General features: G+C 47.8%; 1 protein-coding gene across 1 annotated transcript; it reads left to right on the top strand.

The window, feature by feature from the left end:
* The first annotated feature begins 15,901 nt into the window (after positions 1-15,901).
* Positions 15,902-20,751, top strand: Atp1b2 (ATPase Na+/K+ transporting subunit beta 2). The gene is made up of 7 exons (XM_042670858.1): positions 15,902-16,122; positions 18,068-18,196; positions 18,521-18,625; positions 18,733-18,938; positions 19,195-19,251; positions 20,048-20,146; positions 20,264-20,751. Exons 1-7 carry the CDS (start codon positions 16,011-16,013, stop codon positions 20,426-20,428), a joined length of 873 nt encoding a protein of 290 aa, XP_042526792.1. The 5' UTR covers positions 15,902-16,010; the 3' UTR covers positions 20,429-20,751.
* Positions 20,752-22,573: the final 1,822 nt, after the last annotated feature.

Below are 22,573 nucleotides of genomic sequence, written 5' to 3'. Positions count from 1 at the left end.
GGACTGGTAGGGGTATAGCTCAAGGGTGGAGTTCTTGCCTAGCCAGTGTGAGATGTTGACTTCAATCCCCAGCACTGCAAAAGAGAGAGAGAGACAGACAGACAGACAGAGAAAGAGACAGAGACAGACAGAGACAGAGAAAGAAAAAGAAAGAAAGAAAAAAAGAAAGAAAAAAAAGAAAGAAAGGAAGGAAGGAAGAAAGAAAGGAAGGAAGGAAGGAAGGAAGAAAGAGGGAGGGGAGCAAAGGGGAGAGTGGCCTCATCTCACCTCTGTCCTTTTGTTGCATTCCCAGACAAATTTGTCTCTACTCCATTAAACAAGAACTGGTTTGTGCTGATCCCATTTGGGAAGAATAGACATATTCAAGAAGCTCTGCTTTCAGAAAATATGGTGACCCACCCTTTAGCTGTCAAAGCGCTGGAGAATCCTGGTGCCCCCCACCCTCTTTGTGGAACCCTAATACATAAGCCTGGTGCTCTCAGCTTCTTTGGCTGTCCCAGCCTGGGACAGCTACTGCCATTAGGGAGTGGTGAGGCCTCTAGACCACTCTCAATCCTCATCTCTCTCCAAAACTTAACCCATCCCCAAATATCTCCTAACTGCCTGGGAATTCCAGTGTCTCAACCTCCTAGTTATTTTCTTCTTCTCCCCCTCCTCCTCTTCCTTTTCCTCCCCTTCCACCTTCTTTTCCTTCCTTGTTTGTACTAGGAATTGAACCTAGGGCGTCATGCAAATTCTCCTAACTCTTAAACTACATCTCCTTGCCCTTTTGGTGGTGGTAGTGGTGGTAGTGGTGGTGTGTGTGTTGGGGGGGGGGGGGGGCTCCTGAGGCTTGAACTCAGGGCCTGGGCACTGTCTCTGAGCTTGTTTTTGCTCAAGACTAATACTCCATCACTTGAGCTAACGCTCTAATTTATAACTTTTTGAGTGCTTAATTGGAGATATGAATATCACAAACTTTCTTGTCCAGGTTGGCTTTGAACCTCCATCCTCAATTAAAGCCTCCTGAGTAGCTTCCAACACCCAGCCTTTGGTGTTTTTATATTATGTTTGAGTCAGTTTCAGGAACTTTCTCTTAGCTGCTTTTGATTTCTCACTCCTATTCCATCTTCTGAGTAACTGGGATTACAGACTTGAACCATGACTCCCTGATGAACTCAGGGCTCTGTCCCTGAGCTTCTTTTGTCCAAGGTGAGGGCTCTACCACTTGAGCCACAGCACCAATTCCAGCTTTTTTTAATAGTTTTATTGGAGATAAGAATCTCGCAGAGGGGCTGGGAATGTGGCTTAGTGGTAGAGTGCTTGCGTAGCATGCATGAAGCCCTGGGTTTGATTCCTCAGTACTACAAAAACAGAAAAAGCCAGAAGTGGTGCTGTGGCTCAAGTGGTAGAGCACTAGCCTTGAACAAACGAAGCTCTGGGACAGTGCCCAGGCCCCAAGGTCAAGCCTCAGGATTGGAAAAAAAAAAAAAAAAAAAAAGCAGAAAAGCAGAAAAATGTTTACTTTGGGCTGGGAAGGTAGCTCAGTGGCAGAGTGCTTGCCTTGCATGCATGAGTCCCTGGGTTCCATTCCTTAGCACCACATAAGCAGAAAAAGCTGGAAGTGATGCTGTGACTCAATTGGTAGATCGCTAGCCTTGAGCTGAAGAGCTGAGGAACAGCGCCCAGGCCCAGAGTTAAAAAGAAAAAATAAGTGTCACAGTTTCCTGCCTAGGCTAGCTTTGAACCTTGATACTCAGATCTCAGCTTCCTGAGTAGCTAGGCTTACAGGCATGAGCCACTGGTCCTGGGCTTGGTTTTGTTTTGTTTTGTCATTCCTGCAGCTTGAACTCAGAGCCTGGACACTGTCCCTGAGCTTCTTTTGCTAAAGGCTAGCACTCTACCACGTGAGCTACAGTACCACTTCTGGCCTTTTCTGTTTTTGTGGTACTGAGGAATTGAACCCAGGGCTTCATGCATGCTAGTCAAACACTCTACCACTGAGCCATATTCCTAGTCCCTGTTTTTGTTTTCATGTGCCAGTACTGAAGGTTGAACTCAGGGCCTGATTCTTTCCCTTTAGCTTTCTTGATCACAGCTGGCACTCTACAATCTGAGCCATACCTCCAGTCTGGCTTTTTGATGGTTAATTGGAGATGGAATCTTGCATACTTTTCTGTCTGAGCTGGCTTTGAGCCATGATTCTTAGATCTCAGTCTCCTGAGTAGCTGGGATTATAGGCATGAGCCACAAGTGCCCACCTTTAACTGTCAGCTTTTTTTGTGTGTGTCAGTCATGGGGTTTGAACTCTCTGCCTGGGCACTATCCCTCAGCTCTTCAGTTCAAGGTGAGCACTCTACCACTAGAGCACCCACTCCCGGTTTTCTAGTGGTTTATTGGAGATGAGTCTCAGGGACTTTGCTGCCAGGGCTGGTTTTGAACCACAATCCTCAGATCTCAGCCTCCTGAGTAGCTAGAATTATAGGCATGAACCACCAGCACCGGGCCTAACTGTCAGCTTTTTATAGGGATCAGCCCACTACTTATCCAGACAATTGGTGTCATTCATTGGGCTACTGTAGAGTCTCTAGGGTGAAAGAAAGAAATTCCACACTGGTCTTGTATACCTCCCAATCTTGAACCTGTAGTCAATCTTGGGGTCTCCAGCTGCCTCCACCCAGCCACCAGGATTTGTGGGAAAGCAGGCCTCAAGCAAGACCAAGGAGCCTGAATTCAACTCTAGTCCCTGTTGATGCCAACCTAGGCTACATAGGTATGTTCATTCAACAGTCACTTAGAGAGCACTATACTTCTGAGCACTGGGGATGCATTGGTGAACAGGACACATGCACAGTACCTGCTGTTTCATATCTTACAATATGGGGGGAGAAGAAGCACACCATAAGGAAACTAAATAAGTACCATCACTTCAGGTAGTAGCTGGAATTATGAAGGGAATAAAATCTTTTACTATACAAGAAGGAGGAGGGGCTGGGAATGTGGCCTAATGGTAGAGTGCTTGCCTAGCATACATGAAGCCCTGGGCTCAATTCCTCAGTACCATATAAACAGAAAAAGGCAGAAGTGGCGCTATGGTTCAAGTGGTAGAGTGGTAGTCTTGAACAAAAGAAGCTCAGGGACTGCCCAACCCTGAGTTCAACCCCCAGGACTGGAGAGACAGAGAGACAGAGAGACAGAGAGAGACAGACAGAGACAGAAAGACAGAGAGACAGAGACAGAGAGAAAGAGAGAAAGAGAGAGAGGAGGCTAGGTGCTGGTAGCTCATGCCTGTTCCTAGCTAGTCAGGAGGCTGAGATCTGAGGATCCCAGTTGGAAGCCAGACTAGGCAGATAAATCTGAGAGACTCTTTTTTAAATTTTTATTATTATTTTATTTATTTATTTTTTTGGGTCCGTCATGGGGCCTGAACTCTGGGCCTGGGTGCTGTCCCTCAGCTCTTCAGCTCAAGGCTAGCGCTCTACCACTTGAGTCACAGCGCCACTTCCGGCTTTTTTCTTTTTGCTTATGTGGTGCTGAGGAATGGAACCCAGGGCCTCAGGCATGCAAGACAAGCGCTCTACCACTGAGCCATCTTCCCAGCCCCAAATCTGAGAGACTCTTATCTCCAATTAGCCAACCAAAAGCAAAACAAAAAAAGCTGGAAGTGGAGGTTGTGGCTCAAATGGTAGAGCTCCAGCCTTGAGCAAAAAAACTAAGCTGGAGTTCAAGGTCCTGAATTGAAGGCCCTGTATGGGGGAAGAGGGGTGGAGATGAGAGAGGAAGAGAAGGACATTAGCCTGGAGGTCAGGTGATGGGGAGAGGCCTCTCTGAGAGATACCTAAATGATGGAAAGAAGCCATGCTGTGTGAGCAAGCCCGAAGGAAGTTAATGAGCTGGGATACACCTGTACTCCCACCAATGGGCTTGTTCTGAGAGGCAGCTTCCTGGTTTTGTGTCCCTAGAATCTCGCAAGGGTTGGTTTTTTTTCCTCTCTTCTCTCCACTCTGCCATCTCTAGGACATTGTGCCCCAACCTTTCTTTCTCCAGCCTGCCCTAGATTCCACAATTCCTGATTACCATCCAGAGCTGTCTACACTCTTTCATTAAGACTGACTTGTCTCTGGAACAGACTTTGCCAGTCCCCTACCAAGGGCACCTCCAATGCCTGTCCAACGTCCCCGACTTCCCCCACACCCCCCACAAAAACTTTACAGAGCTTGGCAGCACACCCTGCAGCCTCCTGGGCCTGGCCTGCCCCCTGCCTCCATCCTTCCCTCAATTCCTCATGCCCCTGTCCTTACTCTCTTTCAACTAACATTTATTAGGTGCCAAGCACTGTGCTAGCACAGAGACTCTGAGAGTGAATGAGACTTGGTATTAGCGCTGGAAAATGGGAGGGGGGGTTGTCTTGAGAGACAGACATGTAAAAAAGCTTTCCTAGGGGTTGGAGACATGGCTCAGTTGGTATACAGTGGTAGAAAATGAGTAAAAGCATCAGATATGGAGTTTGAGTCTAGGTTTCTGACCTAAAAAAAGAAATAAAGGAAAAGAAAGGCTTTCATAGGGATAGCTATAACACTAAGGACTTCGTTGTTCTGCTAAGAATCAGCAGAGATGATATATTAGATGTGTCAATTTGAACAAATCCCTTTAATTTTCACTTTTCCCATCTACAAAATGGGGGCATTACTCTCTCATAGGGTTGCTGTGAAGATTTAACGGGACACTTCATCTCCAAAATAACCAGGAAAAAGGCAGGTCGGAGGTATGGTTCAAGTGGTAGAGCCAGCTGAGCAAGAGAGCAAAGCAAGCCTGATGCTCTGAGCAAAACAGGTAAAAAAAAAAAAAAGTGTGTTAATGGATGGTGACAGTGATGTATAACATGAATAGTTCCATGATGACATGGAACTTTATTTTTTGTGTTGGTACTGGAGCTTGAGCTCAGGACCTAGAAACAGTCTCTTCACTTTTTTGCTTAAGGCTGAAGCTCTACCACTTGAGCCATAACTCCACTTTTGGTGGCTAAATTGAGATAGGAATGTCATGGGATTTCCTGCTCAGGCTGGCTTTGAACTGTTAGCCTCAGATTTTAGCCTCTTGAGTAGCCAGGATTACAGGCCTGAGCCACTGGCTCTCAACTTTGTTTTACTTATTTTATTTATTTTTTTCCGGTCCGGGGCTTGAATTCAGGGCCTGGGAACTGTCCCTGAGCTTCTTTTGCTCAAGGCTAGTGCTTTACCACATGAGCCACAGCACCACTTCTGGCTTTTTCTGTTGATGTGGTACTGAGGAATCAAACCCAGGGCTTTATGCATGCTAGGCAGGCACTCTACCACTAAGCCACATTCCTGGCCCCTGTTTTACTTACTTTTAAAATATAATATTATACAGGGCTGGGAAGGTGGTTCAGTGGTAGAGCGCTTGACTTGCATGCCTGAGGCCCTGGGTTCGATTCCCCAGCACCACATAAGCAAAAAGAAAAAAGCTGGAAGTGGCGCTGTGGCTCAAGTGGTAGAGCGCTAGCCTTGAGCTGAAGAGCTGAGGGACAGCGCCCAGGCCCAGAGTTCAGGCCCCACAACTGGACCCAATAAAAATAAAATAAAATATAATATTATTGTTGTTATTAAATTGTTGTACAGAGGGATTACCATTTCACAATTCAGATAATGTATACATTTCTCTTTTGGATAATGTCACCCCTTCCTTCACTTTTCCCATTTTCCCTCCCATCCCTGCCCACAAGTTACATAGATCATTTTGCACATAGTGTACATTGAATACCATGATTGCATTTCTTCACCCATTCTCCCTCCCTTTCTGAGCCTCCCTTTGCCCTGCCTTAAGATGCAGAAACACCAACAACTTATTTATTTATTATTATTATTTTTTTTTTTTGTCAGTGTGGGGCTTGAACTCTGGGCCTGGGCGCTGTCCCTGTGCTCTTCAGCTCAAGGCTCTACCACTTGAGCCACAGTGCCACTTCCTGTTTTCTAGTGGTTTATTGGAGATAAGAGTCTCATGGACTTTCCTGCCCCGGCTGGCTTTGAACCGAGATCCTCAGATCTCAACCTCCTGAGTAGCTAGGATTACAGATGTGAGCCACCGGCACCCAGCTTTAATTTTATTTTTGTACCAGTACTATAGCTTAAGTTTCAGGGCATTGTGCTCTTGCTTGTATTTTCACTCAAGGCTGGTGTTCTACCACTTGACCCACACTTCTACTTCTGCCACTGAACTTAATAATAGTGAAGATGTTTTTATGTTGCCTGCATTTTATAGCTCAGCATGCAGGAGGCCTGAGATTTGATTGTCAGCACCAGAAAGAAAAAAAAAAGAAAGAAAAACAAATGTTCCAGCACTAATGGAGTCCAAACAGCCAGCAGGACACACAAAGACTTTTACCAAGCAGTCCAAAGACTCGACTCCTCTTCCTCCTCCTCCTCTTCTTTCTCCTCCTCCTCTTCCTTCTCCTTCTCCTCTTCCTTCTCCTTCTCCTCTTCCCCATTCCATCCTTCTTTTCTTCTTCTTCTCTCTCTCTTTTTTTTTGCAATGCATAGGCCCTTGTGGGTCTCCCCTTTCTTAACTTATTTCTCCCTATACTTGGATGAGGCCTTTGGTTCAAGATTTCTTCCTACCCATCCATCCCCTCCTAATCTACAGAAAACACAAGGAAAGGAGTGACAGATATTGTACCCTTAGTCCATAACCCCTCCACAGTGTGCACCAAAGACGTTCACACTTTCCTTTCCAAATGAGCCTGGGGTACAGGGCAGAGGCTGAGCCAAGAAGCTGAAGGTTACCCCTAGGTGGTGTTTACCCAGCTGGGTGTGAGAGGGTCTCATGGCTCCAGATCGAGGTTGAACCATTTCAGGGCTTCTCTCCTGCTGCTGCCAAATAAACTGCTTCCCTGGGGTTTCGCAGAAGGAGCTAGCCCCTGTTAAAGTGGAATTCAGCAACCAACTTAGGATAACTCTCTATGTACAGCTATGGAGGCTGTACAAGTTGGAAGACAAAGGCATGCTTATAAGAAGCTTAGAGTCCAGGACTGGGGATGTTGCCTAGAGGGAAAGCACTTGGGTCACATAAGCAAGGCCTTAGATTTGATCTTCATCCCTGGGGGAAAAACCGCTTAGATGACAATTGAAAAGATAAACCATATAAAACAATTTTTGTGTGTGTATGTGCACATACTGGGGCATGAACTCAGGGTCTAGGCACTCTCTTTAAGCTTTTTCACTCCAGGCTGACATTCTACTACTACTTTAGCCATAGCTCCACTTTCAGCTTTTTGGTGGTTAACTGGAGATCCTGTCTCAGCTGGCTTTGAACTGCAGTCCTTCGATTTCAGCCACCTGAATAGCTAGGACTACAGGGGTGAGCCACTGGCTGTTGGCCCCTTTTTCTTTCTTTCATTTTTGTTTTTTTTATTTGGTAGTGCTGAGGTTTATACTCAGGGCCTCATGCTTACTAGGCAGTTGCTCTACTGCTGAGCCATGCCTTAGCCTTATTTTGGTGCTGGTCCTGGAGTTAAACTCAGGGCCTAGGCTCTGTCCCTGAGCTTATTTTGCTCAACGCTAGCACTCTACCACTTGAACAACTGCTCCATTTCTGGCTTTTCTGTAGTTTATTGGAGATAAGAGTTGCATGGACTAGGCTGGCTTCAAACAGAGATCCTTAGATCTCAGCCAACCGGAGTAGCACCAGTGCCTGGCTGAGTCACCAGCATCCGGCTTCAGTCCTTTTTTGTACTGATTTTTTTTTTTTTTTTTTTGCCAGTCCTGGGGCTTGAACTCAGGGCCTGGGCACTGTCCCTGAGCATCTTTTGCTCAAAGCTAGCACTCTACCTTTTTTTGGGGGGTCTGGTCATGGGGCCTGAACTCTGGGCCTGGGCGCTGTCCCTCAGCTCTTCAGCTCAAGGCTAGCACTCTACCACTTGAGCCACAGCACCACTTCCGGCTTTTTTCTTTTTGCTTATGTGGTGCTGAGGAATCGAACCCAGGGCCTCAGGCATACAAGGCAAGTGCTCTACCACTGAGCCATCTTTCCAGCCCCTCTACCTCTTTTTTGTTGGTGGTGGTTGTAGGGCCTGAACTCTGGGCCTGGGCGCTGTCCTTCAGCTCTTCAGCTCAAGGCTAGCGTTCTACCACTTGAGCCACAGTGCTACTTCTGGCTTTTTCTGCTTATGTGGTACTGAGGAATCGACCCCAGGGCCTCATGCAAGGCAAGCACTCTACCACTGAGCCACCTTCCCTACCTGTACTCTACCTCTTGAGCCACAGCATGTACTTCCAGCTTTTTCTGTGTATGTGGTACTGAGGAATTGAACCCAGGGCTTCATGCATGCTAGGTAAGTACTCTACCACTAAGCCACATTCCCAGCCCATGAACTGATATTTTTTTTTTTTTGGTCCGTCATGGGGCTTGAACTCTGTGCCTGGGCACTGTCCCTCAGCTCTTCAGCTCAAGCTGAGCGCTCTGCCACTTAAGCCATAGTGCCACTTCCAGTTTGCTGGTGGTTTATTGGAGATAAGAGTCTCACGGGCTTTTTCCTGCCTGGGCTGGCTTTGAACCATGATCCTCAGATCTCAGCCTCCTTAGTAGCTAGAATTACAGGCATGAGCCATTGGTGCCCGGCTGTACTGAATTTTTTTTTTTTTTGTCAGTTGTGAGGCCTGAACTCTGGGCCTGGGCACTGTCCCTCAGCTCTTCAGCTCAAGGCTAGTGCTCACCACTTGAGCCACAGCTCCACTACTGGCTTTTTCTGCTTATGTGGTGCTGAGGAATCGAACCCAGGGCCTCATGCATGCAAGGCAAGCACTCTACCACTGAGCCACCTTCCCAGCCCTGTACTGAATATTTTTGAGATAGGTTTTGGCTTTCTATTCAGGTGCATGTCTGAACCTTAATCCTCTTATTTTAGGCTTACCCATCCTAGCTGGAATGATGGGCATGTACCCCACACCCAACTATTAATTGAGAAAGGATCTTATGTACAAGGCTGGTCTCAAACTATGACCCAAATATCTAGGAACTGGCTCACAATAAGTTTCTAACCAGTTGCTCAAGAGAAAAAATTTCAGTGACAGTCTATATTCCTCTCTTTGTCTTAATCCTATGTTTTACTCCCTTCTCCTTCTGAAGTAGATCCTGATTCTACTCTTGTCTCCTCCTGTTACTCTGCTACACTGGTAAAGCAAGCCAGATTTTTGGACTTCCGGTTGCAAAGCCCTCCTAAATGGTCCCAACTTTACTTCCTACTATAACTGTGATGACCAGTGCCTGTTACCATGCCTTACTGTTGAGATAGGGATCTCATGAATGTGTTTTTGTGCTGATATGCCTGGAACTTTGATCCTCTTGACCTCAGCTTCCTGAGTAGTTAGATTAATAGAAGTATCACCTCACCAAGATACTGGTTTTATTTTTGAGCTCAGGCTGGCCTTGAAGTTTTTTGTTTTGTTTTGTTTTTGTTTTGTTTTGTGTTGGTGATGGGGTCTGAACTCTGGGCCTGGGCTCTGTCCCTCAGCTCTTCAGCTCAAGGCTAGCACTTGAGCCACAGCTCCACTTCTGGCTTTTCCTGCTTATGTGGTACTGAGGAATCAAACCCAGGGCCTCATGGATGCAAGGCAAGCACTCTACCACTGAGCCACCTTCCCAGCCCTTGGCCTTGAGTTTGTAATCTTCCTGCTTCAGCCTCCCAAGTGCCAAGTGCTGAGATTGTAGTCACACACCATTGCACTCCCTCTTCTTTTCTTTTTTTCTTTCCTTTCTACTTTTCTTTCCTTCCTTCCTTCTTTTCTTTCTTTCTTAGTTAGGGTCATGCTATTTTGCCCAGGCTGATCAAATTCTGGGCTCAAGTGATCCTCTGGCCTCACCTCCAATGGATCAAGTACATGTCACCATGCTTGATTACTTCCATTAAATGTAGTCATGTCATCAACTTAAAACCATAGAATTACTTCTGTTGTATTTAGATTAAAATTTAACATTCAGCTGGCTATGATGGCACAGACCTGTAGTACCAGCACTGGGGATATGGAAATCATAGGATTGCAAGTTTTGATTCCAGCTTAAGCCATGTAATAAGACCCTGTTTTGGGCTGGGAAAGTGGCCAGTGGTAGAGTGCTTTCCTTACATGCATGAGCCCCTAGGTTTGATTCCTCAGCACCACATACACAGAAAAAGCCAGAAGTGGCAGTGTGGCTCAAGTGGTAGAGTGCTAGTCTTGAGTTGAAGAACTCAGGGACAGTGCCCAGGCCTAGAGTTCAAGCCCCATGAACGAAAACAAAAACAAAAACACTCAGGGACAGTGCCCAGGCAGTCCCTGAGTTTAAGCCCAAGGACTGACAAAAGAGAGAGAGAAAGAAAGAAAGAAAGAAAGAAAGAGAAAAAAGAGAAAGAAAGAAAGAAAGAAGGAATCAAAGAAAGAACAAAAGAAAAAGAAATGAAAAATTCAGACTTCTTCATTTGGTCTGAAAGAAACTATAGAGTTTGACTGCTACCTAGCCATTCACTCTTTTTAAAGTAGGTTTTTTGTTTTGTTTTGTTTTTTCTTTTTGTTTGTCAGTCGTGGGGCTTGAACTCTGGGACTGGGTGCTGTCCCTCAGCTCCTCAGCTCAAGGCGAGCACTCTTCCATTTGAGCCACAGCACCACTTCTGTTTTTCTGGTGGTTTATTGGAGATAAGCCTCTCAGCTATCTTGCCCATGTAATTGTAACCCCTCTGTACAGTATTTTCACAAAAATAAAAAATAAAAAACAGACTCTCAGGAACTTTTCTGCCAGGCTGGCTTTGAACCATGAACCTCATGTCTCAGCCTCCTGAGTAGCTAGGATTTACAGGCGTGAGCCACCGGTGCCCAGCTCCTTGAGACTCATCGCCAATAAACACCAAAAAACCGCAAGTGGCGCTGTGGCTCAAGTAGTAGAGCGCTAGCCTTGAGCTGAAGAGCTGAAGGCAGCACCCAGGCCCAGAGTTCAAGTGCCATGACTGACCAAAAAAAAAAAAATAATAATAAAGCCAAGTGGAAGTGTGATGTCTGAGTTCAAGTCCCAGTACTGGTGCACGCAAGTGCGTGGATTTCATCCTCTTCAGAAGCTAGGATTACAGGCATAACCACTGATGCCTGTACACACACACACACACACACACACACACACACACACACACACACACACCACCCAAAAACAAAACCAAAAATTTCTAAAATTACTTTCTTGGGGATAGCTCAAGTGGTAGAGTGTGCTTGCCTAGCAAGCACAAGGCCCTGAGTTCAAACTCTCAGTGCTGTTAAGAAAATAATAACAACCAGGCTGGGAAGGTGGCTCAGTGGTAGATTTGCTTGCCTCGAATGCATGAGGCCCTGGATTCAATTCCTCAGCACCACATAAATAGAAAAAGCCAGAAGTGGTGCTGTGGCTCAAGTGTAGAGTGCTAATCTTGAACTGAAGAGCACAGGGAGAGCTCACCCAGGCCCAGAATTCAAGACCCACAATCAAAAAAAAAAAAAATAACAACAACAAATTTGGGGGGAATGTAGTTTAGTGGTAAAGTGCTTTCCTAGTGAGAGGCCTGGATTCAATCCCCAGCACCAAAATAAAATTACCTCCTCACCAGATATGGTGATGTACAACTATAATACCAGCATTTGGGAGGCTGAGGTAGGAGGATGAACAATTATGGAGACACTGTCTCCCTCCCCCACCTCTCTCTCTTTCTCTCCCTCCTTCTCCCTATCTTCTCCATACACACGTATATGTGTGTGTGTGTGTGTGTGTGTATAGGTATCAGCGGTTTATGCCTGTAATACTAGCTTCTGAAGAGGATGAAATCTAAGGATCCCAGTTTGAAGCTAGTCTAGACAGACAAAAGCAAGAGACTCTCATCTCCAATTAACCAACAGAAAGCTGGAACTGGTGGTGTGGCTCAAGTGGTAGAATGCCAGCTGTGTGAAGAAGGCAAATTCCTAAGTACATGCCTGAGATCTTGAATTTAATGTATTACAAGTTACCTCCTTAGCAAGGTCATCTCTGACTAACTAGACATTCTCTAGAATGTCACCTCATATGATTATAATACATAAAATAACTTACATTACTTGTTTATTTTTGTTCTCTGCTGGAATGGGACCCCCAGGAGCACAGGGACCAGAATTATGCCTGTTCTAGGCAAATGTTCATTAGATATGCATTAATAGGTAGATGGAGGTTGAGGCTGAAGGGTGGTCAATCGTCTGGGATGATGGAAAGAAATGAAGAAAGTGTGAGGTCAGGGTGGGCTGGGAATGTGTCTTAGTGGTAGAGTGTTTGCCTAACATTCATGAAGCTCTGGGTTAGATTCCCTAGTACCACATACACAGAAAAAAGCCAGAAGTGGAACTGTGGCTCAAGTGCTAGAGTGCTAGCTTTGAGCAAAAGAAGCTTAGAGACAGTGCCCAGGCCCTAAGTTCAAGCTCCAGGACTGGTGGGAAAAAAAAGTGTGAGGTCAGGGATATGCATTGTGTGTCTCAGGCATGGTCAGCTCAGCTCTAGCACAGAACTTGTTGGTTGGGGACACAAACAACTTGTTGGTTGAGCATAGATTATGGCGTGTCATATAGGATATACTAAAAAATCAGGATTCTATTCTACTAAATAACAGAGAAAGTTCAAGGCCTGGCCTTGAGCTGAGGCATGGCCTAATTAGAGATATATTTTGAGAAAATTAATCCAGAGTGTGCTGTAGAATAGAAAGAAACAGGCCCAGATGTGTAACATGCACTGCCTAGGAAATGAAAATTTGTAGCTTCTTGCTCATAGAAAGACAGTATCATTAGAGACAGCGAAAACAAAATGTTTTCCTTTCTCCCCTCAGTTCTCCCAACCTCATGATTTTTTTCTTTGCTATTTGATGTTTAGATTGTTGTTGTTGTTTTCGTTACTGAGGATTGAACCCAAGTGCTCTACCCCTTGTCATGCCCCTAGATTTAAGAACTAACATTTTCCAAGAGGCAGGGGAGGGAAATAGAATAATGGAGGATGAATAATATTGAAATGTATGGTGCCTGTGGTTTTTTGTTTTTGTTTTTTCCAGTCCTGGGGCTTGAACTCAGGGCCTGGGCACTGACCCTGAGGTTCTTTTTGCTCAAGGCTAGCACTCTACTACTTGAGCCTCAGCTCTTTCTGACTTTTTCTGTTTATGTGGTGCTGAGAAATTGAATCCAGGGCTTCGAGCATGCTAGGCAAGCACTCTACCACTAAGCCACCTTCCCAGTTCCCTACCTCCCCCCAGAATACCTATGTATGAAGATGACCTAAGGAAACTTACTGAAAGTCATGGAATAGAGAGTAAGGAGAAAGGGAAACAAGCAATAAGTGGGATTAATCTGACTAACTTGAAATAGGTGTGCATGTGAATTACCATGGTGAACCCCTTTGGTACAATTAATGACTAAAAAATGGGAGAAAGAAAGAATGACTGAAAAGACAGACAGACTATGCAGGAGGGTTGAATGAATATGAATATGGTTGATGTAATTTACATGCAAGCATGAAAACAGAACAACAAGATCTGTGGAAATTAATTTAGATGGGGCTGGGAATGTGGCTTAGTGGTAGAGTGCTTACCTAGTATGCATGAAGCCCTAAATTCCACTCCTCAGTTCCACATAAACAGAAAAAGCCAGAAGTGGTGCTGTGGCTCAGGTGGTAGAGTGCTAGCCTTGAGCAAAAGAAGCTCAGGTTCAGTGCCAGGCAGGCCCTGGGTTCAAGCCCCAGGACTGGGAAAAATAAAATCTCTTCAAGGAAAATTGATAAAGAAATTTGAGGAGACAGTGATTCTTTCTACCTCTTTTTTGAGTTGTATGTAATGTGGTAGAGTCTTGTTACATGTAACCCTGGTTGGTCTCAAACTCATAATACTGCTTCAGCCTCCTAAATGCAGGGATTACAGGCATATACCAACCAAATTTGGTTGGTGATTTTTCTTTTTTTTTTTTTTGCCAGTCCCAAGGCTTGAACTCAGGGTCTGAGCACTGTTCCTGGGCTTCTTTTGCTCAAGGCTAGCACTCTATCACTTGAGCCACAGCACCACTTCTGGCTTTTTCTGTTTATATGGTACTGAGAAATCAAAAACAGGGATTCTTGCATGCTAGGCAAGCACTCTACTACTAAGACTTGTTCCCAGCCCTCAGCTGATATAATTCTCTCTCTCTCTCTCTCTCTCTCTCTCTCTCTCTCTCTCTCTCTCTGTTGATCGTGGGGCTTGAAGCTTGAACTCTGGGCCTGGGCACTGTTCCTGAGCTCTTCAGCTCAAGGTGAGCACTCTACTACTTGAACCACAACACCACTTCAGGTTTTCTGGTGGTTAATTGGAGATAAGAGTCTCACAGATGTTCCTGCTTGGGCTGGCTTTGAACCCCATGATATAATTCTTAGTATGGTATTTTAGAGGTCTTTCTTACTGGACTGTAGCTCTCTCCAGCCCTTTAAGAGTAGCAATTTCAGCCTAGCCAATCTTGGTCTTTCCAGGGCTACGGTAGTACAGTGTCACTAGTAGGTGCTCAATAAATGTTTGCTAACTCAAATGGTTGAATGATGAGAGGATGGGTTTGCCAGGTATGGGTGACTCATGCCTGTAATCCTAGCTACTTAGGAGGCTAACATTTGAGGATCATGGTTTGAAGCCAGCCCAGGCAGGAAAGTCTGTGAGACTCTTATTTCCAATTAACTACCAAAAAAGGTTGGAAGTGGAGCTGTGGTTCAAGCGGTAGAGCACTAGCTTTTAGAAATAATAAACAAATCAATGAATAGCTCAGGGACAGCACCATGAGTTCAAGACCAAAGGGAGAGAAGGAAGGGGAAACACGGAGGGGATGGGGGTTCCAGGAAGGAAGAACTCCTAAGCAGGACCTGAGTGTAGAGCTGGAGTCTCAGGATCATGTTGGGGGCTGGGAGTGTGGCATTGGGAGAGTTTTCAGGGAGATATGTTTGAGAACAGCATCCTTGGGCTCTTTTTTTTTTTTGTCTCTGGCTCTTTCTGTTCTCATATTCTGCCCTGCTGTACCCGACAGGCTTTCTCAGCATCTCTGTTTTACTCTCTTGCTAACCTCGTGCCGGGGTCCTCACCACCTTTCAGTATATATCATCTTCCCTTTTAGTCTCTGACTCTGTGAGGGGGTTAATCTTCTTTTCCTCCACCCAGATACGCCCTCTGTCCCCTCCTCCCACCCTATTTGCAGTCCAGTACCTGGGGTGGGGGTAGGGAAGAGACCGCCTAGTTCCCTAGAGGCGGTGGCGGGGGGGCGGGGCTAATCCAGACATCCATATTTGCATATGCATAAGGTCGCCTGGGCCAGCGCCGAGGAGGCGGGGCCTCTGGGGGTGGGAACGGGGCGGGCACCCTGAGAGTCTCGGAGTATAAAGACCGCGCGCGCGGCGACCGCGGGCCCTGCACTGCCGAGGGAGCGGAGCCTCCGCCTGGGGGGGACCCCGGTTCCTAGCTGTCCCTCAACTGCGCGTCCCCGCCCCAGCCCCCACGGCTGGGCTGCCGGTGGTCTGGTGGTCTCTGCTGGGCGGAGGAGCTTTGAGCGGCCACCTGCCGTGGTCCACAGCCTTCCTGCATCTCGGATTCGGGGCTGCTCCTACCCTCTCCCCGCCTTTCCCAGCTGCTTTGCACCCCGCTTTTTTTCTGCGTTCCGCTCGGGTTTTGCAGCCGTCTGGTTTTTGCGCCCCTTGCTGTTTTGCTTCTCGTCGGTTTGTGGGGTGAAGCTGCGTCCGCCCTCCTTCCCCCTTTCCCCCTGCTCTGACCACCTCCCCCTTTTCATCGCTCTCGGGGGAGGGCCTAGTATTGGCGCACGCACCTCCAGTCGCACCGCCAACACCCCGCAGCGCGTGGCCGTGCACCCTGGAAATTGCATACTGAGCGGGGTCCCCCTAGCTCCGGCTGCCTTCCCTCTCCGCGCGTTCGGGTACGCGGAGGGCTTCAGAGCGCAGCGCCCCTGCTTCTCCGCAGCCCCCCGCCTCGCCCGGGGGATTCGGCCCGCGCCGCCAAGATGGTCATCCAGAAAGAGAAGAAGAGCTGCGGGCAGGTGGTTGAGGAGTGGAAGGAGTTCGTGTGGAACCCGAGGACGCACCAGTTCATGGGCCGCACCGGGACCAGCTGGGGTACGCGGGGTTGGCGCGGGAAAGGCGATGGGGAGGCTGCCTGGCGATGCCTGGGGGCGCAGGGTCCGGTTGGCAGGGCCCCAGCTCTCCTGCTGGGTCCCTGGCGTCCGGGCCCCTCCCCTGTCGGGCTTTGGGCTGGGAGGGGGCCGAATCACAGGTCTAATCTCCAGGCTGGCCGCTGCGGAGGCGGAGAAAGTAGGTCACTGCCGCCTTCCCGCCCCCCGCGGAGCCCCCTCGGGCGGGGGGTCGCGGGCTCCGCGCGTGTCCGCGCCAAGGAGCTCCCGCTCCGCCTCGGGGCCTGTCCACTCCACATGATCACCCCCTCCACCTCTGGAGAGTGCCCCCTCTCTCCCTCCCCCTCCCTCTAGCTAGCCAGGCCCCGTCTATTTTTAGTTCGCGCCCACCCCCTGGACCCTGGGAACATTCATGAGGGGGCGGGTCTGAGAGGGGGGACTGGGGCGGGAGGGGGCCTTCACAGAGGAAGTTGTTTTGTCTATATTCCACCATTTGGGGGGTTTGGAGCCTCCTGTGGTGCTTTGTGGGTGGGGGCTGCTGGGGAGGGGCGGCATTGTGGTTTCTAGGCTGGATGTTCTGATCAGATGTCATCGAGGAGGGAGGAGTGGTCACTGTGGTGATGTCAGGCCGGGTGTGTCTTGGGACTCTGATGGCTTGGGAAACCTTCCCACCCTTATCATGGCGGGTGCAGAGGGACCTGTATGTGGCTGGGATCTGGTGACTGGGTGCAGGTGAGATGAGGGGTAGATTTCTTCCAAATGAGATTGTCCAACTGGGGAGATGAAGCACTAATGACACTATGATACAATTTACAAGTTATCCGCACCGACTGGACACTGTCCCATCAGTCTAGGGATCCATGAAGGGGGTCTAATGTAGTCATTGTCCTCAGGGTCCTAGAGGCCCATCCTCTGCCATGTGAGGGGTCTGAATACTTGGAACAGTAACAGTCTGAGGCTTCATGGAAAAGTGGCCTGTGTCTGCTAGTACTAAGGCTTGAACTCATGGCCCCTAGGGTTCTTCCTTTTTTGCTTTTTTGCTCAAGGCTGATGCTCTACCACTGGAACCACAGCTTACTTCTGGCTTTTTAGTTGGAGATTAGAGTCTCATGAACTTTCCTGTCTGGGCTGACTTGAACTGTGATCTTCAGATCTCAGCCTTTTAAGTAGCTAGGATTACAAGTATGAGCCACTGATGCCTGGCAAGAAAGTATCTTCTGAGGTGGAAGACTAACAGGTCAGGGTGATGGGAAGGGCAGGTCTTCACAAGAAGCTGAGAGGATGAATGGTGACATGGTGTCAGGAAAAGGCTCTGGGGAAATCTACCTTTGCTCTAGGCCTTTATATGAGTTGAGAACATGGCGACTCTTGAGGTTCAGACATCTGTCTCTGAGATTTTACAGCTAGGCCATAGTGTTGGGCCCCTCATTCTAGGAGTTGCTTTCAAGGTTTGGCTTCTGGTAGGGCACCAGAGAGTCCAGATCTTGCCATTTGAGTATGGGGGTCCAGACTGCAGGGTGGTAAGTGTTTATCTGTGACTGGTGGCTAGGATGGCTTTAAGCATGAGTACGGATGCAAGGCTCACAGATGTTGTGGCCTTTCAGGACCATGCACGGTTGAGAAGTTGGAAATGTAATTAGAGGCACAATGACAGTGGCCTATTCTTGGAGTTGTCCCAGCAACAAGAGTTTAGGTCTCTTGTGGCTTCTGCAAGGTCGGGCTTCACTGTGCCCTAGGAGTAGGAGGAGGCTTGGGAGGCAGGGCTAGACGCTGGACACTGTCTGTAGCTTGTTTCCTTTGGCTCCCAAGGGAAGGTGCTGAGACATCCTGTAGCTGTGTGGCCTTACCCAGTGCAGAACTTTCGAGAGGGAAAGAAGGTGAGCTCATGACAGGAGACGGAGTACTTGCTGACTGTGTTTCCTCCTCCATAGCCTTCATCCTCCTCTTCTACCTCATCTTCTATGGCTTCCTCACGGCCATGTTTACGCTCACCATGTGGGTGATGTTGCAGACCGTCTCTGACCATACTCCCAAGTACCAGGACAGACTGGCCACCCCAGGTAAGTGATGAGGTTTCCCCTTCCTTGCTACTCTACCTACCTTCATGTCCCCCAGCTTTTCAAAAGGGATTCTATTCTTTTCAGTCTGGCATTGATGATCCAATCACTACGTGCTAGGAAATTCTTAGCTCTGTCTTTCTTCTCATGTCCTGAGAGCTATGTGATCTAAGAAAACGGCAGATAGGAAGGAGAGCACTCCTATAAAGATAATCTCAGATCTTCACCCCATCCCTTACCTTGGTGTTCCTATAACCACTCCCCACCCCATGCCTTAATAATTTTATTTATTTATGCCCTTCCCATTCCTGCCCATGTCAACTATAGGTTTGATGATTCGCCCTAAGACGGAGAACCTTGATGTCATTGTTAACGTCAGTGACACAGAAAGCTGGGATCAGCATGTTCAGAAGCTCAACAAGTTTTTGGAGCGTGAGTGTTGGGGATGGCTGTATGTTAGTCCAGGACCTTGGGAAGTGTGGCCTGAGACCACTGGAAGTGGAACATCAGGTCCATGACTCTCCCTCCCACCTCCTTAGCTTACAACGATTCCATCCAAGCCCAAAAGAATGATGTCTGCCGCCCTGGGCGTTATTATGAACAGCCAGATAACGGGGTCCTCAACTATCCGAAACGTGCCTGCCAATTCAACCGGACCCAGCTGGGCAACTGCTCTGGCATCGGGGACCCCACTCACTACGGTTACAGCACTGGGCAGCCCTGTGTCTTCATCAAGATGAACCGGGTACCCATGACCTTGGTCCCTAGGGAAAATGGAGGAGGGAGCTGGGGACACTACCATCTGTTAACTATGTGTCCTTTCACTGCGGTTAATGGGCATTAGAGGTTTTTTGTTTTTGCTTTTTTTTTTTTTTTTCTTTGAGAAGCTGCATGAATCAAAGAGATAGACGTGTGGGAAGGTCAGCTCTGTAGTTGAAAGACTTGATGCCTATGATAGGATTTCTTCCCCCCTCTCTCACAACCCTCCTTCCTCACTCCAGGTCATCAACTTCTATGCAGGAGCAAACCAGAGCATGAATGTTACCTGTGTTGGGAAGGTGAGTTTAGGGATCTTGCCCACCTGCCCACCTGTTTGTCTTTCATGGTTCCCATGTGATTTATCCATCTCTCCTTCTCTTTTTTGCTCCTAGAGGCCCCAACACTATAGGGACAAGGGGGTAAGAGTAGGCTCTAATGTGGCTTGAATTCCACAGGGTTTCCAGCCCTTGCTTTTCTCTAGGATACAGAAGCCTGCTCTGCTGGGGAATAGACCACCCAAAGTCCTGGTTTCTCCCCTTGTGCCTCCTACCCGTCCTGTGTCCCTTCAGTGTCCATGTTGCCTGCTTCCCCTCCCATATCCCCCTAGTACTCCTCAGTCCCCTTTAGAGTTCTGGTTAGCTGCTGTTGGGTTAGCACCATCTACCACCAAGTTGTCTGCAAAACCTTGCTTCCAACTCCGATCTCTAGAAATATGCTGTCCCTTCCCACTCACCCTCTTCCTCCTTACTACGGAGCTCTTACTGTTTATCTATTCTCTCTTGGCTCTGCTCCAGAGACCGATTCCCAAGGACAGGGTAAGAACTTGGGGAGCTAGTGGAGTAGGAGGCTTGTACTGTGATACTAGCATCCTTCAGAACTCCCCATCTTATAGAAGACATGCGAACGCACACACAGGAAGACATGTGAACACTCACACACGTGCACACTACAGCTGAAGAGATTCCTATCACATCTGAGATTGGAATGATTTGGGGAGGGGGGTGTGAAAGAAGCACAAAGGGAAGTCTGGTGAGCTCCTGAGTACCTGGCTTGTCTAACATGCTCACTTCTTTACCTTCTTGCACCCCTCCACAGCGAGATGAAGATGCTGAGAATCTTGGCCACTTTGTCATGTTCCCTCCTAATGGCAACATTGATCTCATGTACTTCCCTTACTACGGCAAAAAGTTCCACGTAAGTCCCATGGGAGGGCTGGGATGATGGCTTCCTGGGGAACACAGTGGGGTTTCTTGGGGAGGAGGTTGAGGCTGCCCTTGGCCTAGATCTTTCCTTTGCCCTCATCTGGCCCAGGTGAACTACACACAGCCCCTGGTGGCTGTGAAGTTCCTGAATGTGACCCCCAACGTGGAGGTGAACGTGGAATGCCGCATAAATGCTGCCAACATTGCCACAGACGACGAGCGAGACAAGTTTGCCGGCCGTGTGGCCTTCAAACTCCGAATCAACAAAACCTGAGGCCCCTTCCTCCCAACCCCCACCACTCTCCTGTGGATGCTTCTGGAATGTCCCTGACCCTGCCTGATCCCTCCCTACCTGCCCTAAAGGTATTTTTTTATAACAGAGCTATGACTTGTTTGCCTCACACCCTCTTCTTTGACTTCTCAACCCTGCCTGATGTGCACTGTGATTCCTGACTGCACCCATTTTCTACCATTTTCTCCCAGCCAGAGACAGAAATGGGCAACCAAGATGGCCACAAAGGAGTTAAGAGTCTTTATAGTTCTGGTTTAGCTGTGAGGGGGTTGGTTTTATAACTCCTCCCTGCACTTCTGCTTATCTTCTATAGAGAAACACACACACACACACAGACACACACACAGACACACACACAGACACACACACACACACACACACACACACACACACACACACACACACACACACACACACACACACACACACACACACACACACACACACACACACACACACACACACACACACACACCCAGATTTGATTCCCAGCTCCCATTCCCTGCTCCAGCCACTGTATCTTTGTTATCCTTTCTCCTTTTTCCATCTCTACAGTCCACTATCTTGGTGGTTTTGGCTTTTCTGGGTCCACCATCAGGAATGTTCCCTCTTCTTGCCCATCCTTATTCTCTCTTTTGAAAGGCAGCCATTTGTTACTGAGTACAAGTTGGCTGTGTGGTCTTTTCCCTCTTTCCTGGCACATCCTGCTTCTCCCCCTATGGTGACTCCATCAACTGGGTCAAAAATGAAGGACTAGAAGAGAAGTGTTGATCCTTCTAGAGAATTCTCTTGTGCCCCACATTCCAATTCCTTCCCCGTTCCTTCTGTCATCTGAATAGTCACTACTCAGAGAGGTGGGCTTGACTTTAGGCTGAATATGCACTTTGTTTTTCCAATGACTCCCTTCCCCCCACTGGCCTTCCGAGAATATCCTTCAAGTTCCACTTCCCAGGGAGCTCTGGGGGAGGGGCAGCCATCTTGGCTCCATCCCCAGTAGCCACCTTGGAAACGTCAGCTGGCTGGGGGGATGAGTCCACCTCCTTCTCCTGAGCCCACATCTGCCCCCACCACTTCTCTGGCTTCTAGCAAGTTACCAACTGATCACTAACTCCTTCTCTTTCCTCTGCATGCCAGCCTGAATATTTCAGATCCCCTCCTCAGTCTAGCCTCTGAATTTCTTTACTCCACCTCCTTCAGCCCCTTTTGCCTTTAACAATAAATAAAATAATGCCCATAGAATGTCAACTGAGGGGCCTCCTGCTGCGAGTACTATTTAGTTATGGAGGCATCTTTAACTCTTTCTCCTCGGATCCTCTTCCTTGACCTGTCTAACCACCCCCCCCTTTTTCAATGCTGCAGCCTCCACACCCCACCCACAATGGGCCCTTCCCTTTTTCCTCTCACTGGATCTGTATCTCTTCCCTTTGGGCCCCCAGGTTTTCCTATTCCTATACCCTCTTCTCTCCAGTGATCTCTTTCTCTACAGTTATTTAATGCCTGTGTCAGATCTACTGTAAAAAGAAGATAAAGTACAATAAAATGAGAGCAATTATATATATAAATATATATCATACACAGAGCTCTGTGTGCTAGTTGTTCCTTTCTGAGGATTTGGAAGAACCCTGGGAAGTGAGTGTGGATTTGGGTGACTCTGGGTTACCCAGGTTTTTTTTTGGGGGGTGGGGGGCCTGTTCCTCAGTACCAACCTCTTCCTTCCAGCATCCATCCTGTTCACCTCAACTAACTGAATATACTTTATCTTGAGATCATTCAAGGAGTGATCTAGAAGCAAGAAGCAAGAAGCCACTGGGCACTGTTGGCTTATCCCTGTAACTCTAGCTGCTCAGGAGACTGTGATCTCAGGATACAGGTTCGAAGCCCACCAAGTCAGGAAAGTCTGTGAGATTCTTATCTCCAATGAACTAGCAAAAAGTAAGAAGTGAAGCAGTGGCTCAGTTGGTAAAGTGCTAGTTTGAGTGAAAAAGCTAAGGGACAGCTCTTAGACCTTGAGTTCAAGCCTCAGTACTGGCACAAAAGAGAGAGTAAGAGGGAAGCAAGAAGCCTATATTCCTTTGCATAGGGTGACTTACAGAGTGCTTATGTGCATTCTAGCATTCTAGGCACCAT

This window comes from Dipodomys spectabilis, unplaced genomic scaffold (genome assembly GCF_019054845.1).
Source record: "Dipodomys spectabilis isolate Male_0828 unplaced genomic scaffold, ASM1905484v1 ptg000576l, whole genome shotgun sequence".
NCBI classification, from domain to species: Eukaryota; Metazoa; Chordata; class Mammalia; order Rodentia; family Heteromyidae; genus Dipodomys; species Dipodomys spectabilis.
This window is presented reverse-complemented; position numbering and strand designations above follow the sequence as displayed.

Coding starts and splice junctions, on each gene's coding strand:
- Atp1b2 (XM_042670858.1), top strand. CDS start 16,011: ATGGTCATCCAGAAAGAGAAGAAGAGCTGCGGGCAGGTGGTTGAGGAG. Junction 16,123..18,067: donor CCGCACCGGGACCAGCTGGG/GTACGCGGGGTT, acceptor CCTCCTCCATAG/CCTTCATCCTCCTCTTCTAC. Junction 18,197..18,520: donor GGACAGACTGGCCACCCCAG/GTAAGTGATGAG, acceptor TGTCAACTATAG/GTTTGATGATTCGCCCTAAG.